Source organism: Pseudophryne corroboree, chromosome 5 (assembly GCF_028390025.1).
Source record: "Pseudophryne corroboree isolate aPseCor3 chromosome 5, aPseCor3.hap2, whole genome shotgun sequence".
NCBI classification, from domain to species: domain Eukaryota; kingdom Metazoa; phylum Chordata; class Amphibia; order Anura; family Myobatrachidae; genus Pseudophryne; species Pseudophryne corroboree.
Window position 1 is genome coordinate 737443710 of NC_086448.1, and position 22114 is coordinate 737465823.

Here is a 22114-nt window from a genome sequence, read left to right on the forward strand (position 1 = left end):
ACCACAAACCTGAGGTACTCCTGGTGAGGAGGGTAAATGGGGACATGCAGGTAAGCATCCTTGATGTCCAGAGAGACCCTGTAATCCCCCTCGTCCAGGTTCGCAATAATCGCCCTGAGCGATTCCATCTTGAACTTGAATCTTTTGATATATGTGTTCAAGGATTTTAAATTTAATATGGGTCTCACCGAACCTTCCGGTTTCGGTACCACAAACATTGTGGAATAGTAACCCTTTCCTTGTTGAAGGAGGGGTACCTTGACAATCACTTGCAGTGAATACAGTTTTTAGATAACCACCACACTGCCTCCCTGGCAGAGGGAATTGCCGGTAAGGCAGATTTTAGGAAACGGCGGGGGGGAGACGTCTCGAATTCCAGCCTGTACCCCTGAGATACTGTTTGAAGAACCCCGGGATCCGCCTGTGAGAGAGCCCACTGTGCGCTGAAATTTTTGAGACGGGCCCCCACCGTACCCGGGTCCGCCTGAGCAGTCCCAGCGTCATGCTGTGGACTTACCGGACGCAGGGGAGGACTTCTGCTCTTGGGAACTAGCTGTGTGCTGCAGCTTTTTCCCTCTACCTTTTCCTCTTGGCAGAAAAGATGAGCCTCCAGCCCTCTTGCTTTTCTGGGGCCGAAAGGACTGTACCTGATAATACAGTGCTTTCTTTTGCTGTGGGGTAGCTTGTGGCAACCAGTTTGATTTCCCAGCAGTAGCTGTGGAAACGAGGTCTGAAAGACCATCCCCAAACAGTTCCACCCCCTTATAGGGCAAAACTTCCATGTGCCGTTTTGAATCGGCATCGCTTTTACATAGCGCTTATTTGTGATGCCAGCCGGCAAATATCCCTCTGTGCATCACGCATGTATAAGACAGCGTCTTTTATATGCTCTATTGTCAGCAAAATATTGTCCCTATCCATAGTATTATCCGACAGGGAATCTGACCACGCAGCTGCCGCACTGCACCTCCATGCCGAGGCAATAGCTGGTCTCAATATAATGCCCGTGTGTGTGAATATAGCTTTAAGGGTAGTTTCCTGCTTTCTATCAACAGGTTCCTTTAGGGCGGCCGTATCCGGAGACGGTAGTGCCACCTTTTTTAATAAGCGTGTCAGCGCTTTATCTACCCTAGGGGGTATTTCCCAACGTGACTTATCCTCTGGCGGAAAAGGGTACGCTGCTTAGAAATTATCAATTTCTTATCGGGGGAAGTCCACGCTTCCTCACACACCTCATATTAATTTCTCAGATGCAGGAAAAACTACAGGTAGTTTTTTCTCACCAAACATAATACCCTTTTTTGTGGTACCTGGGGTATTATCAGAAATGTGTAATACATTTTTCATTGCCTCAATCATGTAACGGGTGGACCTATTGGAGGGTACACTAGTCTCATCGTCGTCGACACTGGAGTCGGTATCCGTGTCGACATCTGTGTCTGTCACCTGAGGTAGCGGGCGTTTTAAAGCCCCTGATGACATTTGAGACGCTGGAACAGGCACAAGCTGAGTAGCCGGCTGTCCTATGTCGTCAAACCTTTTGTGTAAGGAGTTGACACCTTCCATAAGTCCACCCACACAGGTGTCGACCCCGCAGGGGGTGACATCACATTCACAGGCATTTGCTCCGCCTACACATCATTTTCCTCATCATACATGTCGACACAGCAATACCGACACACAGCACACACACAGGGAATGCTCTGACAGAGGACAGGACCCCACAAAGCCCTTTGGGGAGACAGAGGGAGAGTATGCCAGCACACACCAGAGCGCTATATATCACAGGGATATCACCTATAGAGAGTGTTTTCCCTTATAGCTGCATTATTATAATATACTGCGCCTAATTTTTGTGCCCCCCCCTCTTTTTAACCCTTTCTGTAGTGCAGGACTGCAGGGGAGAGCCAGGGAGCGATCCTTCCAGTTGAGCTGTGAGGGAAAATGGCGCCGGTGTGCTGAGGGAGATGGCTCCGCCCCTTTTTCGGCGGGCTTTCTCCCGCTATTTTAATAATTCTGGCAGGGGTTAATATACACCTATATAGCCCCTGGGGCTATATATGGTGTCAGTTTGCCAGCCAAGGTGCTATTTATTGCTGCTCAGGGCGCCCCCCCCCCAGCGCCCTGCACCCATCAGTGACCGCAGTGTGTGGTGTGCATGAGGAGCAATGGCGCACAGCTGCAATGCTGTGCGCTACCTTGGAGAAGACAGAAGTCTTCAGCCGCCGATTTTCCAGACCTTCTTGCTTCTGGCTCTGTAAGGGGGATGGCGGCGCGGCTCCGGGAACGGACGACGAGGTCGGGTCCTGTGTTCGATCCCTCTGGAGCTAATGGTGTCCAGTAGCCTAAGAAGCCCAAGCTACCACCACTTAGGTAGGTTCGCTTCTTCTCCCCTTAGTCCCTCGGTGCAGTGAGTCTGTTGCCAGCAGGTCTCACTGTAAAATAAAAAACCTAAACTATACTTTCTTTCTAGGAGCTCAGGAGAGCCCCTAGTGTGCATCCAGCTCGCCGGGCACAGAAATCTAACTGAGGCTTGGAGGAGGGTCATAGGAGGAGGAGCCAGTGCACACCAGATAGTCCTAAATCTTTCTTTAGATGTGCCCAGTCTCCTGCGGAGCCGTCTATTCCCCATGGTCCTTACGGAGTTCCCAGCATCCACTAGGACGTCAGAGAAAAAAGCTTTGCTGCCACCCGAAAAGTGCCCTCCTCTCCATATGCGTGCCCCATTTAAACTTTTACATTCATCACCAAGTGTGTAATTAGTCTATTTGGGGGGAACTCAAGAGACAGATGAGGCCAATACTAACTTGCTAATTATCACAACAATATGAAAATATTATAAAATGATTATACAAATGGGTGATGTGACAAAGCCGGGACTTCCTGGGAATAAAGGGGGATAGTTTTATACAGTGCATCTGCACTTCTCCTATAAACGGGATCCGTTAAGCGTATGGACCTACAGTGGAGAACAGGATTTCTAGCTGCATACTGTAATAAGCTTGCACGAATGGCAACACACACACACACATATATATATATATATATATATATGTATATGTACAGTACTTGCTGTTTGCTCATGCACATATTCAGGGCCGGATTGCCCAGAAGCGTGATGGCCTGGTCCCACCACACAGAGAGACCGGGGGCTGGCAGAGTAGCTATGTCTCCCTGTGCCCTGCTCGGCTGCCCGGCATACATAGAATGGAAAGGGGCTGGCCAAGCAGCTCCACCACCCTGTCCTCTGCTCGGCCACCTGGCATAGAGACTGGGTGTGACGTGAGGCCAGGCCCCCCAGTGACTCACACCACACCCCCTATTACTATGCGCGCTAAAATTCCAGGGCTGATACAGCCCCCATCCGTCTCTGCACATGTTTAATGTGTAGCAGTTGTGTGTAGAGCACCGCTACTCTATAAAATGAAAGCAGTTATGGAGATGAAGATTATCAACTTCCTTCATTCAAAAAGGGTCAGCATGTTACATTACTGCTTATAATCTGAGTGTTATTCATACAGAAAAGTCCTTACCACAGAAACTTACACACTCACACTAAAGCCACACGCAGCCAAGAGCCAAGTAACCAGCAGGTGATTGGATAATAGCAGCGTTTGGAGCAGACAGAGCCTGATTCAGGTAAGAGCAAACCGAAAAATTAGCAAGTTGCGACTTTGGCAAAACCATGCAGCACTGCAGGTGGGGCAGATTTAAAACGTGCAAAGAGATATACAGTTGGGACGAGGGATGCCCTGGCTTATGTACTTCATGCCTGGGAGGGAGCAGGGCCACCGGCTCTAAGAAGCAGAGCTTTGCCCGCAGCACACGCACCCAACAAGCAGGTGCCATGGGTCACAGACAGTGCTGTCCCCAGGGCCCTGCGCATAGGCACAGCTCACGCACCCCTAGTTATGGCCTCAGTGAGGATCTCTCTTCCCATACTATTATTATTGCTGTAGCCACTTAGCCTCTTCTCAGGGGATGGGAGGAAGAGCACGGGTCCTTTTTAATAAAAACTGGAAAGGATTGCTTTCCTCAGTATGCCCTGATTCAGCATACAGTAACTCCACACTACCAGACGTCTATTACTGTGCATTATAATGGGAAACAGGAGGCCTTATACTGTCTCGTAGTTTAACATTACAGTAAATTCCATTATCTCACATAGGGGCAGATGTATTAAGCCTGGAGAGGTGATAAAGCAGTGATAAGTGGAAGGTGATAATGCATCAGCCAATCAGCTCCAATATGTAAATTGGCAGTTAGGAGCTGATTGGCTGGTGCGTTATCACCTTCCACTTATCACTGCTCTATCACTTCTCCAGGCTTAATACATCTGCACCATACAACCTGGAAATTGTGGGTTTCTGTGATTAAGTACATGTTCATTTCAAAAATAAAGAGCAAGTATTACATTCACAGTTCAAAATCATCAGCATAAACTCCAGGTATAGTATATACCAGTTAGGTCGTGGGCATCCTATTCGTCGCGATGTATCCTTGCAGATAAGGAGGCAGTTACACGGACACCGGACATACTTCTTCCCCGTGGGAGGCGTTTTGATTGGCTGAAATAATGCAAGATAAAAAGGTGACGCCTGTGTACACATCGCACAAATAATTTTAACATAGGACGACGACGTTTGTTTTTAAACAAAAATAAAAAAAAAACTTAAAAATAAAATAAAAACCTTAGATGCATCATAACTACTAATTATATTACATTTTAAACTTCTTTAATCCTTAAATAAAAACAAAAAATGTGAATCTTGATATTGTGAACATAGTCTAAATTAAGCTAATTTTATTAAGTGCAAGAAAATAGAAAAGTTTGCTTAAAAAAATATTGCAGCAAAGAGTTATTTAATAATAAAACATTATTTCATCTATTAAGGCTTTGTGCTTACCGTGGCCTCATTGCAGACGGTGCACTTCACTACATGCTGATGAAGCTTTCCGTCTAAATTAATAAGAGACTGGCACACGCGGCAGTTTATTACTGGAACGCCACTGGCATCTGGGCTGGCAATCGCTGTATATGGAGGCGGTAATTCAGCTGCAGAGAAACATTTATTTTGTGAAAACTGACAATCAACATTGGCTATAAACATGAACTGAATACAACAACAAACCAATGATAATGTATAACAATCCTAAACGCAAGCCACTAATCTCGTTTATTACATATAAAATCTAATTGAGGCTTGTTTCGGTAACCGTGACATAATAGTCAGACTATTATTAGTCTACTGGTAGAAGCCTCAGATAATACGGGTGCACAGATCTGTTACTGCTACTTGCTATATAGTCATATATAAACAGAATATTGTAGTATTTATTTCTTATTTATTACCAGTTAAACCCAATCAAGGTGCTGGTCAAACAGTCAGAAGAATGGCCACCAACACTTCCGAACTACGATGCCACCATTCAACCTGTTCTTGTATCCCAATTAAATCTCATTCAATAGATTATGGCTTTGATATATACATGATGGTATCCGGTCTCTAGGACGACCACTATTGGTCGACAGGGTTTCTAGGTCGACAGGTCAAAAGGTCAACATGAGTTTTTCACAATTTTTTAAAACTTTTTCATACTTTACGATCCACGTGGACTACAACTGGGAATAGTAATCTGTGCCGAGCACAGCGGTAGCGGAGCGAGGAACCTTGCCAGAAGTATGCCAAGCGAATCGAGCCATGGACTACGACTGGGAATAGTAACCTGTGCCGAGCACAGCGGTAGCGGAGCGAAGCACCTTGCCCAAAGCATGGCGAACGAAGCGAGCCATATGAGCGGACATGGTGCACTAATTGGGGCTCCCGATCACTGTACACTCATGTCGACCTTTTGACCTGTCGACCTAGAACACCTATCGACCTAGTTACTGTCGACCAATACTGGTCGACCTAGACACTGTTAACCTAAGTGTGGTCGACCTTCCATACCACACCTATACATGATCACAGAATTTACACTATCAGGAGCACAATTCAATGAGAAAGGGAACACCAAGGACAGTATGGAAAAATACAGGGGTCATTTAAAATAAGAATTTACTTACCGATAATTCTATTTCTCGGAGTCCGTAGTGGATGCTGGGGTTCCTGAAAAGGACCATGGGGAATAGCGGCTCCGCAGGAGACAGGGCACAAAAAGTAAAGCTTTAGGATCAGGTGGTGTGCACTGGCTCCTCCCCCTATGACCCTCCTCCAAGCCTCAGTTAGGATACTGTGCCCGGACGAGCGTACACAATAAGGAAGGATTTATGAATCCCGGGTAAGACTCATACCAGCCACACCAATCACACTGTACAACCTGTGATCTGAACCCAGTTAACAGTATGATAACAGCGGAGCCTCTGAAAAGATGGCTCACAACAAATAATAACCCGATTTTTGTAACTATGTACAAGTAATGCAGATAATCCGCACTTGGGATGGGCGCCCAGCATCCACTACGGACTCCGAGAAATAGAATTATCGGTAAGTAAATTCTTATTTTCTCTATCGTCCTAGTGGATGCTGGGGTTCCTGAAAGGACCATGGGGATTATACCAAAGCTCCCAAACGGGCGGGAGAGTGCGGATGACTCTGCAGCACCGAATGAGAGAACTCCAGGTCCTCCTTAGCCAGGGTATCAAATTTGTAGGATTTTACAAACGTGTTTGCCCCTGACTAAATAGCCGCTCGGCAAAGTTGTAAAGCCGAGACCCCTCGGGCAGCCGCCCAAGATGAGCCCACCTTCCTTGTGGAATGGGCATTTACATATTTTGGCTGTGGCAGGCCTGCCACAGAATGTGCAAGCTGAATTGTATTACACATCCAACTAGCAAAAGTCTGCTTAAAAGCAAGAGCACCCAGTTTGTTGGGTGCATACAGGATAACAGCAAGTCAGTTTTCCTGACTCCAGCCGTCCTGGAACCTATATTTTCAGGGCCCTGACCACATCTAGCAACTTGGAGTCCTCCAAGTCCCTAGTAGGCGCAAGACACCACAATAAGCTGGTTCGGGTGAAACACTGACACCACCTTAGGGAGAGAACTGGGGACGAGTCCGCAGCTCTGCCCTGTCCGAATGGACAAACAGATATGGGCTTTTTTGAGAAAAAACCACCAATTTGACACTCGCCTGGTCCAGGCCAGGTCCAAGAGCATGTTCACTTTTCATGTGAGATGCTTCAAATCCACAGATTTGACTGGTTTTAAACCAATGTGTTTTGAGGAATCCCAGAACTACGTTGAGATCCCACAGTGCCACTGGAGGCACAAAAGGGGGTTGTATATGCAATACTCCCTTGACAAACTTCTGGACTTCAGGAACTGAAGCCAATTCTTTCTGGAAGAAAAATCGACAGGGCCGAAATTTGAACCTTAATGGACCCCAATTTGAGGCCCATAGACACTCCTGTTTGCAGGAAATGCAGGAATCGACCGAGTTGAAATTTCTTCGTGGGGCCTTCCTGGCCTCACACCACGCAACATATTTTCGCCACATGTGGTGATAATGTTGTGCGGTCACCTCCTTTCTGGCTTTGACCAGGGTAGGAATGACCTCTTCCTGAATGCCTTTTCCCTTAGGATCCGGCGTTCCACCGCCATGCCATCAAACGCAGCTGCGGTAAGTCTTGGAACAGACATGGTACTTGCTGAAACAAGTCCCTTCTTAGCGGCAGAGGCCATAAGTCCTCTGTGAGCATCTCTTGAAGTTCCGGGTACCAAGTCCTTCTTGGCCAATCCGGAGCCATGAGTATAGTTCTTACTCCTCTACGTCTTATAATTCTCAGTACCTTAGGTATGAAAAGCAGAGGATGGAACACATACACCGACTGGTACACCCACGGTGTTACCAGAACGTCCACAGCTATTGCCTGAGGGTCTCTTAACCTGGCGCAATACCTGTCCCGTTTTTTGTTCAGACGGGACGCCATCATGTCCACCTTTGGTAATTCCCAACGGTTTACAATCATGTGGAAAACTTCCCCATGAAGTTCCCACTCTGCCGGGTGGAGGTCGTGCCTACTGAGGAAGTCTGCTTCCCAGTTTCCATTCCCGGAATGAAACACTGCTGACAGTGCTATCACATGATTTTCCGCCCAGCGAAAAGTCCTTGCAGTTTTTGCCACTGCCCTCCTGCTTCTTGTGCCGCCCTGTCTATTTACGTGGGCGACTGCCGTGATGTTTTATCCCACTGGATCAATACCGGCTGACCTTGAAGCAGAGGTCTTGCTAAGCTTAGAGCATTATAAATTTACCCTTAGCTATATTTATGTGGAGAAAAGTCTCCAGACTTGATCACACTCCCTGGAAATTTTTTCCTTGTGTGACTGCTCCCCAGCCTCTCGGGCTGGCCTCCGTGGTCACCAACATCCAAAACTGAATGCCGAATCTGCGGCCCTCTAGAAGATGAGCACTCTGTAACCACCACAGGAGAGACACCCTTGTCCTTGGATATAGGGTTATCCGCTGATGCATCTGAAGATGCGATCCGGACCATTTGTCCAGCAGATCCCACTGAAAAGTTCTTGCATGAAATCTGCCGACTGGAATTGCTTCGAAGGAAGTCACCATTTTTTTACCATGGCCCTTGTGCAATGATGCACTGATTTTAGGAGGTTCCTGACTAGCTCGGATAACTCCCTGGCTTTCTCTTCCGGGAGAAACACCTTTTTCTGGACTGTGTCCAGAATCATCCCTAAGCACAGGAGACTTGTTGTCGGGATCAGCTGCGATTTTGGAATATTTAGAATCCACCCCTGCTGTTGTAACAGTATCCGAGATAGTGCTACTCCGACCTCCAACTGTTCCCTGGACTTTGCCCTTATCAGGAGATCGTCCAAGTAAGGGATAATTAAGACGCCTTTTCTTCGAAGAAGAACCATCATTTCGGCCATTACCTTGGTAAAGACCCGGGGTGCCGTGGACAATCCAAACGGCAGCGTCTGAAACTGATAGTGACAGTTCTGTACCACGAACCTGAGGTACCCTTAGTGATAAGGGCAAATTTGGGACATGGAGGTAAGCATCCCTGATGTCTCGGGACACCATATAGTCCCCTTCTTCCCGGTTCGTTATCACTGCTCTGAGTGACTCCATCTTGATTTGAACCTTTGTAAGTGTTCAAATTTTTTTAGATTTAGAATAGGTCTCACCTAGCCTTCTGGCTTCAGTACCACAATATAGTGTGGAATAATACCCCTTTTCTTGTTGTAGGAGGGGTAATTTAATTATCACCTGCTGGGAATACAGCTCGTGAATTTTTTCCCATACTGCCTCCTTGTCGGAGGGAGACCTTGGTAAAGCAGACTTCAGGAGCCTGCGCAGGGGAAACGTCTCGACATTCCAATCTGTACCCCTGGGATACTACTTGTAGGATCCAGGGGTCCTGTACGGTCTCAGCGTCATGCTGAGAGCTTGTCAGAAGCGGTGGAACGCTTCTGTTCCTGGGAATGGGCTGCCTGCTGCAGTCTTCTTCCCTTTCCTCTATCCCTGGGCAGATATGACTCTTATAGGGACGAAAGGACTGAAGCTGAAAAGACGGTGTCTTTTTCTGCAGAGATGTGACTTAGGGTAAAAACGGTGGAATTTCCAGCAGTTGCCGTGGCCACCAGGTCCGATGGACCGACCCCAAATAACTCCTCTTCCTTTATACGGCAATACACCTTTGTGCCGTTTGGAATCTGCATCACCTGACCACTGTCGTGTCCATAAACATCTTCTGGCAGATATGGACATCGCACTTACTCTTGATGCCAGAGTGCAAATATCCCTCTGTGCATCTCGCATATATAGAAATGCATCCTTTAAATGCTCTATAGTCAATAAAATACTGTCCCTGTCAAGGGTATCAATATTTTTAGTCAGGGAATCCGACCAAGCCACCCCAGCTCTGCACATCCAGGCTGAGGCGATCGCTGGTCGCAGTATAACACCAGTATGTGTGTATATACTTTTTAGGATATTTTTCCAGCCTCCTGTCAGCTGGCTCCTTGAGGACGGCCCTATCTATAGACGGTACCGCCACTTGTTCTGATAAGCGTGTGAGCGCCTTATCCACCCTAAGGGGTGTTTCCCAACGCGCCCTAACTTCTGGCGGGAAAGGGTATACCGCCCATATTTTCTATCGGGGGGAACCCACGCATCATCACACACTTCATTTAATTTATCTGATTCAGGAAAAACTACGGTAGTTTTTTCACATCCCACATAATACCCTCTTTTGTGGTACTTGTAGTATCAGAAATATGTAACACCTCCTTCATTGCCCTTAACGTGTGGCCCTAATAAGGAATACGTTTGTTTATTCACCGTCGACACTGGATTCAGTGTCCCTGTCTGTGTCTGTGTCGACCGACTAAAGTAAACGGGCGTTTTAAAACCCCTGACGGTGTTTTTGAGACGTCTGGACCGGTACTAATTGTTTGTCGGCCGTCTCATGTCGTCAACCGACCTTGGCGCGTGTTGACATTATCACGTAATTCCCTAAATAAGCCATCCATTCCGGTGTCGACTCCCTAGAGAGTGACATCACCATTACAGGCAATTGCTCCGCCTCCTCACCAACATCGTCCTCATACATGTCGACACACACGTACCGACACACAGCACACACACAGGGAATGCTCTGATAGAGGACAGGACCTACTAGCCCTTTGGAGAGACAGAGGGAGAGTTTGCCAGCACACACCAAAAACGCTATAATTATATAGGGACAACCTTATATAAGTGTTTTCCCTTATAGCATCTTTTTTATATATTTCTAACGCCAAATTAGTGCCCCCCCTCTCTGTTTTAACCCTGTTTCTGTAGTGCAGTGCAGGGGAGAGCCTGGGAGCCTTCCCTCCAGCCTTTCTGTGAGGGAAAATGGCGCTGTGTGCTGAGGAGATAGGCCCCGCCCCTTTTTCGGCGGCCTCGTCTCCCGCTCTTAACGGATTCTGGCAGGGGTTAAATATCTCCATATAGCCCCCGGAGGCTATATGTGAGGTATTTTTAGCCAAAAATAGGTTTTCATTGCCTCCCAGGGCGCCCCCCTCCCAGCGCCCTGCACCCTCAGTGACTGCCGTGTGAAGTGTGCTGAGAGGAAATGGCGCACAGCTGCAGTGCTGTGCGCTACCTTAAGAAGACTGAGGAGTCTTCATGCCGCCGATTCTGGACCTTCTTCTTGTTTCAGCATCTGCAAGGGGGCCGGCGGCGAGGCTCCGGTGACCATCCAGGCTGTACCTGTGATCGTCCCTCTGGAGCTAATGTCCAGTAGCCAAAGAAGCCAATCCATCCTGCACGCAGGTGAGTTCACTTCTTCTCCCCTAAGTCCCTCGTTGCAGTGATCCTGTTGCCAGCAGGACTCACTGTAAAATAAAAAACCTAAGCTAAACTTTTCTAAGCAGCTCTTTAGGAGAGCCACCTAGATTGCACCCTTCTCGGCCGGGCACAAAAATCTAACTGAGGCTTGGAGGAGGGTCATAGGGGGAGGAGCCAGTGCACACCACCTGATCCTAAAGCTTTACTTTTTGTGCCCTGTCTCCTGCGGAGCCGCTATTCCCCATGGTCCTTTTCAGGAACCCCAGCATCCACTAGGACGATAGAGAAAAAAAGATATTTAGTGTATAGTAGACATGAAAACACACTGCAGGTATTTAAAGGGCCTTTAATATATATGTGAACAAACGCACCGGGGTACAGCGCACAGAACAGTACAAACAATAGAACAATTTTTATTTTATTTTTTATTCACAGCTCGGCTTACACTGCGGGGATTAAAAGGTTACAACAGTTAACCAATTCGATCAAACAGGCCAAGCAATATCACATGTTGTGTGGGCAATTGTTGTAAGGAAGCTGTGACAGAGAAGGACCCATTGCTTGATATGACAAAAAACCCTAAAAGTACTTGAAGAAATTGGGTCAAGTTATAGCAGAACTTTTAGTCATCGCTGAAAAGGCGTACCAAAGTGTGACATTACGGTTAGGTTGTCACCGCAAGTATCAGGGTTCTTATTATGGAAGTGTGGGGGAGATTTATCAAACCAAAGACAAGTAGAGGTGTCTCCATAGCAACAATGAAGATTGTTGCTTATTCTTCCTTATTAGTTGCTATGGGCAACACCGCCATTTGTCCTGCTCAGGTGGTTTGATAAATCTCATGTTTATGTCACCTAGAGCACTGAAAAGTAAATAAATTTTCTTTATATTACTTTAGCTTTGTGCAAATTTGATATGCATCTTCTATATCAATGAGACCGTATAGACCAGGGGTGGGGAACCTTTGGCCCTCCAGCTGTTGTTGAACTACACATATCAGCATGCCTTTCTACAGTTTTGCTATTTGGCCATGCTAAAACTGTTGCAGGGCATGCTGGGATGTGTAGTTCAACAACAGCTGGAAGGCCACAGGTTCCCCACCCCTGATATACTGTAGATGGTTCAAGCATTTCACATAAAGAGAACGCAAATAAAATATGTCAGACAGTGTTTGTCAGTCGCTACATAGAATCCTTAGCAACCAGGCCAGAAGCGGGCACATGAAATAGACTCCAGTCTAAGGGGTATATTTAGTATTAAGGTGCGAGTCTCTTTTAGAAGTGGAGTTGTTGCCCAATCAGATTCCATTTAACATTTATCTAGCTGCTTCTAGGAGGATAATAGCTAGAATCTGATTGGTTGCTACAAGCAACATTTCCACTTCTAAAATACTCACACCTTAGTAAATATACCCCTAAGTCGGTATTAAGACAATCAAAGCTTTGTACTGGATATACCGTAGGTCTACCATTGTTTCAGAGATATGAGAAATAGCATCCAGTGGGCTTGCCATTTGTTTTGAAAGAATATTGTTCTACGGGGGAGATTCAAATGTTTGATAAGTCGGTTGGGTGTCTGTTTTTTCCCATCTAATAGATGGGAAAAAACAGACTCCCTACTAACTTTTCAAACATTTGAATCTCCCCCTATGTTTTACCATTTTACATTGTGATATATTAGTGGGGTTTACTGCAGATTCTTTGTTGTCTACCAACATTTTTTACCTAAAAAGTGGTTTTCAAAATTAAGCCTTCTTACCCCCGATACCTGAATAGCAGCCACCCCTCCTGGTTCTCTTCTTGTCACAACCCCCTTGCCTACAGTAGGACAGTATCCCTCCACAAAAGAACCTGATGGCCAGAGTTTAAAGCTCACTTACAAATATTGTGTTGGATAGTCATTTTTTCAGAGTATCTCCTGACTCTTTAAATTAAACGTGAAATCCCCTTTCAAAGCTCACTGCGGCTGAGATTTAACAGACAGGATGTCAATAACTGCGCTTCCTTGATAACATATGTAGCCATGTAAACTAGCAATGCAGTCCATAGTTTGATTCCATTTGGTCACAGATATAGAAAATAATATCCTTATTCCCCTGCAGCTACAAGCTGCTGACACAGAAAGGCCCAGTAGGCTGCCGTGTGGACTGCAGAAATGACATAGTAGCCCAAACGTTGCACTGTATATCTTCTTGGTGGAGGACCTATTTTATCAGGATCGCAACGGAAGAACGCACCACAGGAGCGGATGGTATCCGGACTCCCGGTCGATACCAAAAAGGTCGACACCAATTGGTCGACACCCCTTAGGTCGACATGGAAAAAAAGGTCGCCATGGAAAAGGGTCGCCATGAGTTTTTCACATTTTTTTTCTTCATTTTTTTTTTACTTTTTCATATTTTACGATCCACGTGGACTACGATTGGGAACGGTAACCTGTGCCAAGCACGGCGGTAGCAGGGCGAGGCACCTTGCCCGAAGCATGGCGAGAGAAGCGAGCCATGCGAGGGGACGCGGTGCTCTAATTGTGGTTCCCGGTCACTCTACGAAGAAAACGACACAAAAAAAACCTCATGTCGACCTTTTTGGTGTCGACCTGGAGTCCGGATACCATACGGGGTCTGGGACTCCAGGTCGACACCAAAAAGGTCGACACGCCTTAGGTCAACACCGATTGGTAGACACACCTTAGGTCGACATGGACAAAAGGTCGATGTGAACAAGGTCGACATGAGTTCTTTATTTATTTGTGTGTCGTTTTCTTCGTAGAGTGACCGGGAACCCCAATTAGTGCACCGTGTCCCCTCTCATGGCTCACTTCGCTCGGAGCGGATGAAGATTTCAGGTGATTTACATTTTTATAAAATTTTACAGAAAGTTCAGTATACCTAAATGTAATAGATTGTTATCTACGTAATAAAAAATACTTTGCCGTATTACCTTCTAGAACATCAGCTAGCTCATCACATTTCTGTTGAATACACGTGTCCTCAGTCATCTAGCATTATTGTGCCATATGTGGTGAGACGCATGGCGCAACTTAAGACGTTCCACCAGTGTAGCAATTTCCAGCCTTTCGTATTTAAAGGGGACGATTCAATCGTTCCTTCCCCCCCCCCACCCCCAGCCCCTACATGGCATCTGACAGAGCAATTCAACTGTTGCTCTGTTCGGGCGTGCATGCAGCGGAGGAGGGGGGCTACACATTTCAGCTTGCAGCCTCCTGAGATGGGGGCTGATACAGGTTCAGTATCCCATATCCAAATATCCGAAATACGGAATATTCCGAAATACGGACTTTTTTGAGTGAGAGTGAGATAGTGAAACTTTTGTTTTTTGATGGCTCAATGTACACAAACTTTGTTTAATACATAATGTTATTAAAAATATTGTATTACATGACCTTCAGGCTGTGTGTCTAAGGTGTATATGAACATAAATGAATTGTGTGAATGTAGACACTTTGTTTAATGCACAATGTTATAAAAAATATTGGCTAAAATTACCTTCAGGCTGTGTGTATAAGGTGTATATGTAACATAAATGCATTCTGTGCTTAGATTTAGGTCCCATCGCCATGATATCTCATTATGGTATGCAATTATTCCAAAATACGGAAAAATCCGATATCCAAAATACCTCTGGTCCCCAGCATTTTGGATAAGGGATACTCAACCTGTAGTTGTTCGATAAATCAGCACAAATTTTTTTAGACTGGTTTAGCCGATTTGTGCATCTAAACCCAGTGCTAATGGGCATGCAGGCACAGCAATTGCTCCCTACGGGGGTGGGGACGACGGCACAACTGAATTGCTCCCGTGGGCGCCCATTACATTTGGAAGCACCAGGTTAGTGTCCGGGTTGCACACTGTAGTTGCATGCAAGGCCAGTGCATCATTGCTCTGTACTTTGTTCACACTGGTGACGCAAATAAGACATAAATTCAGCGAGATGTATGACGCGGATTAGTTACAAAGACCATTGCGAGCCAAGCGTTGCCATTTGTCGTGATTTGAGGATAGGTGGATGTGGGCACACCTCTAGAGAAAGAGAAGCGCCTTCACTGTGATATCATCCAGCTTTAAAGTCTAGATTTCTAATGCACGGACCACAAGTTTAGGATTTTGAATAAAGCAAAGGATAATTGTGCAGTCTCCTTCTCAGAGAATGTAAATCACATGACCGGCTGTCTAATAAACTGACACAAACTCACATAACATTATCATCAACAGGGATGGAAAGCCGGCACCAGGGATTCAGGCAATGGCGTTCTCAAATCAGTTGAGCATTGTGTGACATGAAGAGTAAACATCAACTAACATGAGGGGAAATACCAGTAACTAGGTGACTGCAATATTTGGCTGCTGGGGTCATACAGTACATCTCTTTGAATATACAGATTTCTCATTATTAAGATATATTTAAAATTTAAAAAAAAAATTGCATAGAGATTGGTTTAGTAATATCTAACTTTTTACTACTATTTTTATCATATTAACAGATGTTTGATTTATTCAAGTAGAGACCCAGTAATGCAAGTCTAAAATGTCAAATGTTTGTATTATAGTTTGAATATCGTGAAGTGATCCCCAAATTTGGGTCTCAGCTGATCCACCTCTTTCTGGTAACTATTGTAAAAAAATAAATAAATAAATTGTATATATATAAGTACTGGTAAATAAACACAACATTTCCTACAATTTCCACAGATTATTTTTCAGGCACTAATAATGGGACATTACCGCAATTCCTTTTTATTTTATTTTTTTTCATTTTATTTTTATTTTTTGGGGGGGGGGGGTTATACAAATTAGAGTCCTTCTTGGCGCACGAAAAATGACCTGTTTCATCAAAATCACATAGAATCCGTGACAAGTTCACAGACCCATGTGTTTTTGCTGCCGCGATTGCTAAACCAGGGTAATTATTGAGGAATTCATTATTATTATTATTATTATTATATTTATTTTCTTTATTTTTTATTTTTGGGGGGGGGTCTCATGCGGCCCCGAAAAAAAAATCACAGAAAAGTGCCAGCGTTGGGCTGACATCGGGGCTATTTGGATAGTTGAATGGTTCAATTAGTCCGCGGTAAATTAATTAATGAATTGCCTATGCCCCAGAGCTAAGTTTGCTTAATATTTCACCTAATCTTTATGCATTTTTTTTTGTATGCCTTTAAGTCTTCAATTTGTATGATCCGAGTGGCTTATTTAGTTGCCCATGAATGAGACAGTAGCACTATACTAAAGACGTGCCTGAAAGTGCTCCCTTTCCTGTGAATAGATGCGGCGGCACAGCAGGCTGTTTTAGCAGAGCGCCGTTGAAGGGGCAGGACGCATTTTGCCCTTTAAAAATCGGGCATGGCGCTGCGCCCTGCTAAAACAGCCTAGCGTGAACACTATCTGTTATGTTCCAGAAGGGCAATATAACATTTATAGCACTCAATACTAGAACATTTTTGAACAGAGGGCAATAAAACAATCGTAGAACATAGTAGTATACGTCTTGAAGTGATAAATTGGTGAAGGCACTTCGCATGTCTTAGTGGGTCTAGTTGTGACAGTCACCTGCCAGAACAAAGATAGGATCTATGCAAGAGGCAGCCACTTTTTTGGCAACTCCAATAAAAATGTTGGAGGAGCTCTTCCAGAGAAATAGACAGCCCGATATCTCACTGAGGAATCTGGGAAGCTCACAAGGGGCATAATCATTAGCCTGCACTTGTACAATAAAAAGCTGGATCACATAGACTAATAGAGCTCTTTGTAATTCACCATAGTGAGGATTGCCATATAAACAAACCCAAGCAGAGAACATATGCAGACAAATTGTTCACACTACAGGAGAAATGCATTATTTATATAGCACTGATTAAAGGGAATATGTAATCATTCACATCAGTCCCTGTCCTGTTGGAGCTTATAGTCTACATTCCCTATCACAGACACACAGACACACACCTTGTCAGAAACCAATCTGAGGTTCAGACATTCTTGAAAGGAGTGCTGCACATCCAGCCTCCCTTTGTGCCTCCTACAGCACTTTGGGATCTTAACGTGGTGTTGCAGTTCCTGCAATCAGATTGGTTTGAGCCTTTACAAGAGGTTGAGGTCAAGTTTCTCACTTGGAAGGCGGTCACACTGTTGGCATTAGCAACCATGATTGGTTGCCATGGGCAACTTCTCCACTCTTATCACTGCTTAGTACATGTCCCCCTAACTCTTTATAAAAAAAAAAAAAAAAAAAAAGATTTTAAACCTACCGGTAAATCTTTTTCTCCTAGTCCGTAGAGGATGCTGGGGACTCCGTAAGGACCATGGGGTATAGACGGGCTCCGCAGAAGACATGGGCACTATAAAGAAGTTTTAGTATGGGTGTGCACTGGCCCCTCCCTCTATGCCCCTCCTCCAGACCTCAGTTAGAGAACTGTGCCCAGAGGAGATGGACAATGGGGGTCATTCCGAGTTGTTCGCTCGCAAGCTGCTTATAGCAGCTTTGCACACGCTAAGCCGCCGCCCTCTGGGAGTGAATCTTAGCTTATCAAAATTGCGAACGAAAGATTAGCAAAATAGCGAATAGACACCTCTTAGCAGTTTCTGAGTAGCTCCACACTTACTCGGCATTTGCGATCAGTTCAGTGCTTGTCGTTCCTGGTTTGACGTCACAAACACACCCAGCGTTCGCCCAGACACTCCTCCGTTTCTCCAGCCACTCCCGCGTTATTTCCCAGAAACGGTAGCGTTTTTTCGCACACACCCATAAAACGGCCTGTTTCCGCCCAGAAACACCCACTTCCTGTCAATCACATTACGATCACCAGAACGAAGAAAAAACCTCGTAATGCCGTGAGTAAAATACCTAACTGCATAGCAAATTTACTTGGCGCAGTCGCACTGCGGACATTGCGCATGCGCATTAGCGACTAATCGCTCCGTTGCGAGAAAAAAATACAGAGCGAACAACTCGGAATGACCCCCAATATGAAGAAAGGATTTTTTTAATCTAAGAGCAAGATTCATACCAGCCCACACCAATCATACCATATAACCTGGAATATACACAGCCAGTCAACAGTATGAACAAAAAACAGCATCAGTCAAAGACCGATTCCAACTGCAACATAACCCTTATGAAATCAACAACTATATACAAGCCTTGCAGATTATGTCCGCACTGGGACGGGCGCCCAGCATCCTCTACGGACTAGGAGAAAGATTTACCGGTAGGTTTAAAACCTTATTTTCTCTTACGTCCTAGAGGATGCTGGGGACTCCGTAAGGACCATGGGGTTTATACCAAAGCTCCAAACCGGGCGGGAGAGTGCGGATGACTCTGCAGCACCGACTGAGCAAACGCAAGGTCCTCCTCAGCCAGGGTATCAAACTTGTAGAATTTAGCAAAAGTGTTTGAACTCGACCAAGTTGCTGCTCGGCAAAGCTGTAATGCCGAGACGCCTCAGGTAGCCGCCCAAGAAGAGCCCACCTTCCTAGTGGAATGGGCCTTTACCGAATTAGGTAACGGCAATCCAGCCGTAGAATGAGCCTGCTGAATCGTGTTACAGATCCAGCGAGCAATAGTCTGCTTAGAAGCAGGAGCGCCAGCCTTGTTGGCTGCATACAGGACAAACAGAGCCTGTGTTTTCCTAATCCTAGCCGTCCTGGCAACATAAATCTTTAAGGCTCTGACCACATCCAGGGACTTGGAGTCCTCCCAGCCCCCCTTAGCCACAGGCACCACAATAGGTTGGTTCATGTGAAAAGAAGAAACCACCTTAGGCAAAAATTGAGGACGTGTCCTCAACTCAGCTCTATCCACATGGAAAATCAAATAGGGGCTCTTGTGGGACAAGGCCGCCAATTCGGACACCCGCCTTGCAGATGCCAAGGCCAATAACATGACCACCTTCCACGTGAGAAATTTTAATTCAACTGTTTGAAGCGGTTCAAACCAGTGAGACTTCAGAAAGTTTAAGACCACGTTAAGGTCCCACGGTGCCACTGGGGGCACAAAGGGGGACTGGATGTGCAGCACTCCCTTCACAAACGTTTGGACTTCTGGTAGAGAAGCTAATTCCCTCTGAAAGAAGATAGATAAGGCCGAAATCTGTACCTTAATGGAGCCTAACTTCAGGCCCATATCCACTCCTGTCTGTAAAAAGTGGAGAAATCGTCCCAGATGGAAATCTTCCGTAGGAGTATTCTTGGCTTCACACCAAGAAACATATTTCCTCCAAATACGGTGAGAATGCTTTGCCGTCACCTCTTTTCTAGCCTTTAGTAGAGTAGGGATGACTTCCTCCGGAATACCTTTTTCAACTAGGATTCGGTGCTCAACCGCCATGCCGTCAAACGTAACCCGCGGTAAGTCTTGGAACACACATGGCCCCTGCTGTAACAGGTCCTCTCTGAGAGGAAGAGGCCATGGATCTTCTGTGAGCATTTCCTGAAGATCTGAGTACCAGGCCCTTCGAGGACAATCTGGAGCAATGAGTATTGCCTGCACTCTCCTTTGCCTTAGGAGTCTCAAAATTTTTGAGATGAGAGGAAGAGGAGGAAACACATAGACCGACCGAAACACCCATGGTGTCACTAAGGCGTCTACTGCTACTGCCTGATGGTCCCGTGACCTGGCGCAATACTGTTGAAGCTTCTTGTTGAGGCGCGACGCCATCATGTCTATTTGAGGAATTCCCCAAAGACTCTGCAAAAACTTCTTGATGAAGTCCCCACTCTCCTGGATGGAGATCGTGTCTGCTGAGGAAATCTGCTTCCCAGTTGTCCACTCCCGGAATGAAGACAGCTGACAGAGCGCTTACGCAATTTTCCGCCCAGCGAAGAATCCTGGTGGCTTCCGCCATCGCCACTCTGCTCCTTGTCCCGCCTTGGCGTTTTACATGAGCCACGGCTGTGACGTTGTCTGATTGAATCAGAACCGGGAGGCCCCGAAGAAGATTTTCCGCTTGTCGTAGGCCATTGTATATGGCCCTCAACTCCAGTATGTTGATGTGTAGACATGCCTCCTGGCTTGACCATAGTCCCTAAAAATGTCTTCCTTGTGTGACTGCTCCCCATCCTCAGAGGCTCGCGTCCGTGGTCACCAGAACCCAGTCTTAAATGCCGAACCTGCGACCCTCTAGGACAGTGGAGGCCAACGCGTGGCTCTTGAGCCACATGTGGCTCTTTCTTTATTCAAATGTGGCTCCCAACACTCAGTCACGTGACCACAAGAGATCTGTAAACCGCTGCACTCCAGCCAGACATGCAGCAGCATTACGTAGACTGAGAATTGAGGGAGCCAAATACACATGGGGAGCTGTCTGGAGTGACACAAGAGGCTGCTGGCTGGAGTGACACATGCGGGTGCTGGGGGAAATGAAGTGTATTATGTGAATCTGACTTTTTCAATATATATTATGCGGATCTGGCTTATCAGTTATTTGATGTACTGTAGAAGTGGCTTTTTCATTGTATTTTATGTTGGATCTATCTTTTTCAATGTATTTCATACCAGGGGCGTGGCCTAGCTGGCACAAGGTCACACCCCATTTTTGCACGTGCATCTTCGGCTCGAAGTCGGCACTTTGATATACCTAAAAAGGTTTCTTGGCTCTTTGTCTCTGACTGGTTGGCCACCCCTGCTCTAGGAGGTGAGCACTCTGCAGCCACCACAGAAGAGACACCCTGGCCCTGGGGGACAGGCTTATTTTCTGATGAATTTGAAGATGGGACCCGAACCACTTGTCCAGAAGGTCCCACTGAAATGTCCTCGCATGAAACCTGCCGAAGGGGATGGCCTAGTAGGTTGCCACCATTTTTCCCAGTACTCGAGTGCATTGATGGACTGACACTCTTTTCGGTTTTAACAGGTCTCTGACCATGTTCTGGAGTTCCTGGGCTTTTTCCATTGGGAGAAAAACCCTCTTTTGTTCCGTGTCCAGAATCATGCCTAGGAACGATAGCAGAGTCGTTGGAACCAATTGTGACTTTGGCAGATTGAGAATCCAACCGTGCTGTTGGAGCACTTTCAAGGAAAGCGACACGCTCTCCAGCAGTTTTTGTCTCTCGATCTCGCCTTTATCAGGAGATCGTCCAAGTATGGGATAATTGTGACTCCCTGCCTGCGCAGGAGCACCATCATCTCTGCCATTACCTTGGTGAAAATCCTCGGGGCCGTGGAAAGCCCAAACGGCAACGTCTGAAACTGGTAATGACAGTCCTGTACAGCAAATCTCAGGTACTCCTGATGAGGAGGTATATGGGGACATCCTTTATGTCTCGTGACACCATAAAATCACCCCCTTCCAGGCTGGATATGACCGCTCGGAGTGATTCCATCTTGAATTTGAACTTTTTTTTAGGTACAGGTTTAGGGATTTTAGATTTAAAATGGGTCTGACTGAACCATCCGGCTTCGGGACCACAAACAGGGTTGAATAATACCCTTTTCCCTGTTGAACCAGGGGAACCTTGACCACCACTTGCTGTTGACACAGCTTTTGAATTGCAGCTAACACTACCTCCCTTTCTGGTGGCGAAGCTGGCAAGGCCGACTTGAAAAATCGGCGGGGGGGGCACCTCTTCGAATTCCAGCTTGTAGCCCTGGGAAACAATTTCGATTGCCCAAGGATCCACTTCTGAAAGAACCCAGATTCGGCTGAAAAGTCGAAGACGTGCCCCCACCGGTGCGGACTCCCTTAGGGGAGCCCCAGCGTCATGCGGTGGATTTTGTAGAAGCCGGGGAGGACTTTTGCTCCTGGACGGTAGCGCCACCTTCTTAGACAGGCACGTCAAAGCCTTGTCAACCCTGGGAGAGG

General features: G+C 46.2%; 1 protein-coding gene across 2 annotated transcripts in view; it reads right to left on the reverse strand.

Annotated features, from left to right (window-relative positions):
* Positions 1-22114, reverse strand: part of PIP4P2 (phosphatidylinositol-4,5-bisphosphate 4-phosphatase 2) — a 135810-nt gene that overhangs the window by 76952 nt on the left and 36744 nt on the right. For both annotated transcript variants that reach the window (XM_063924086.1, XM_063924087.1), the window contains exons 2-3: positions 4908-5056; positions 4462-4568 (exon numbers count right to left, since the gene is read on the reverse strand). In XM_063924086.1, coding sequence (XP_063780156.1) covers positions 4462-4568; positions 4908-5056 — 256 coding nt within the window. The remainder of the gene's footprint in view (positions 1-4461; positions 4569-4907; positions 5057-22114) is intronic.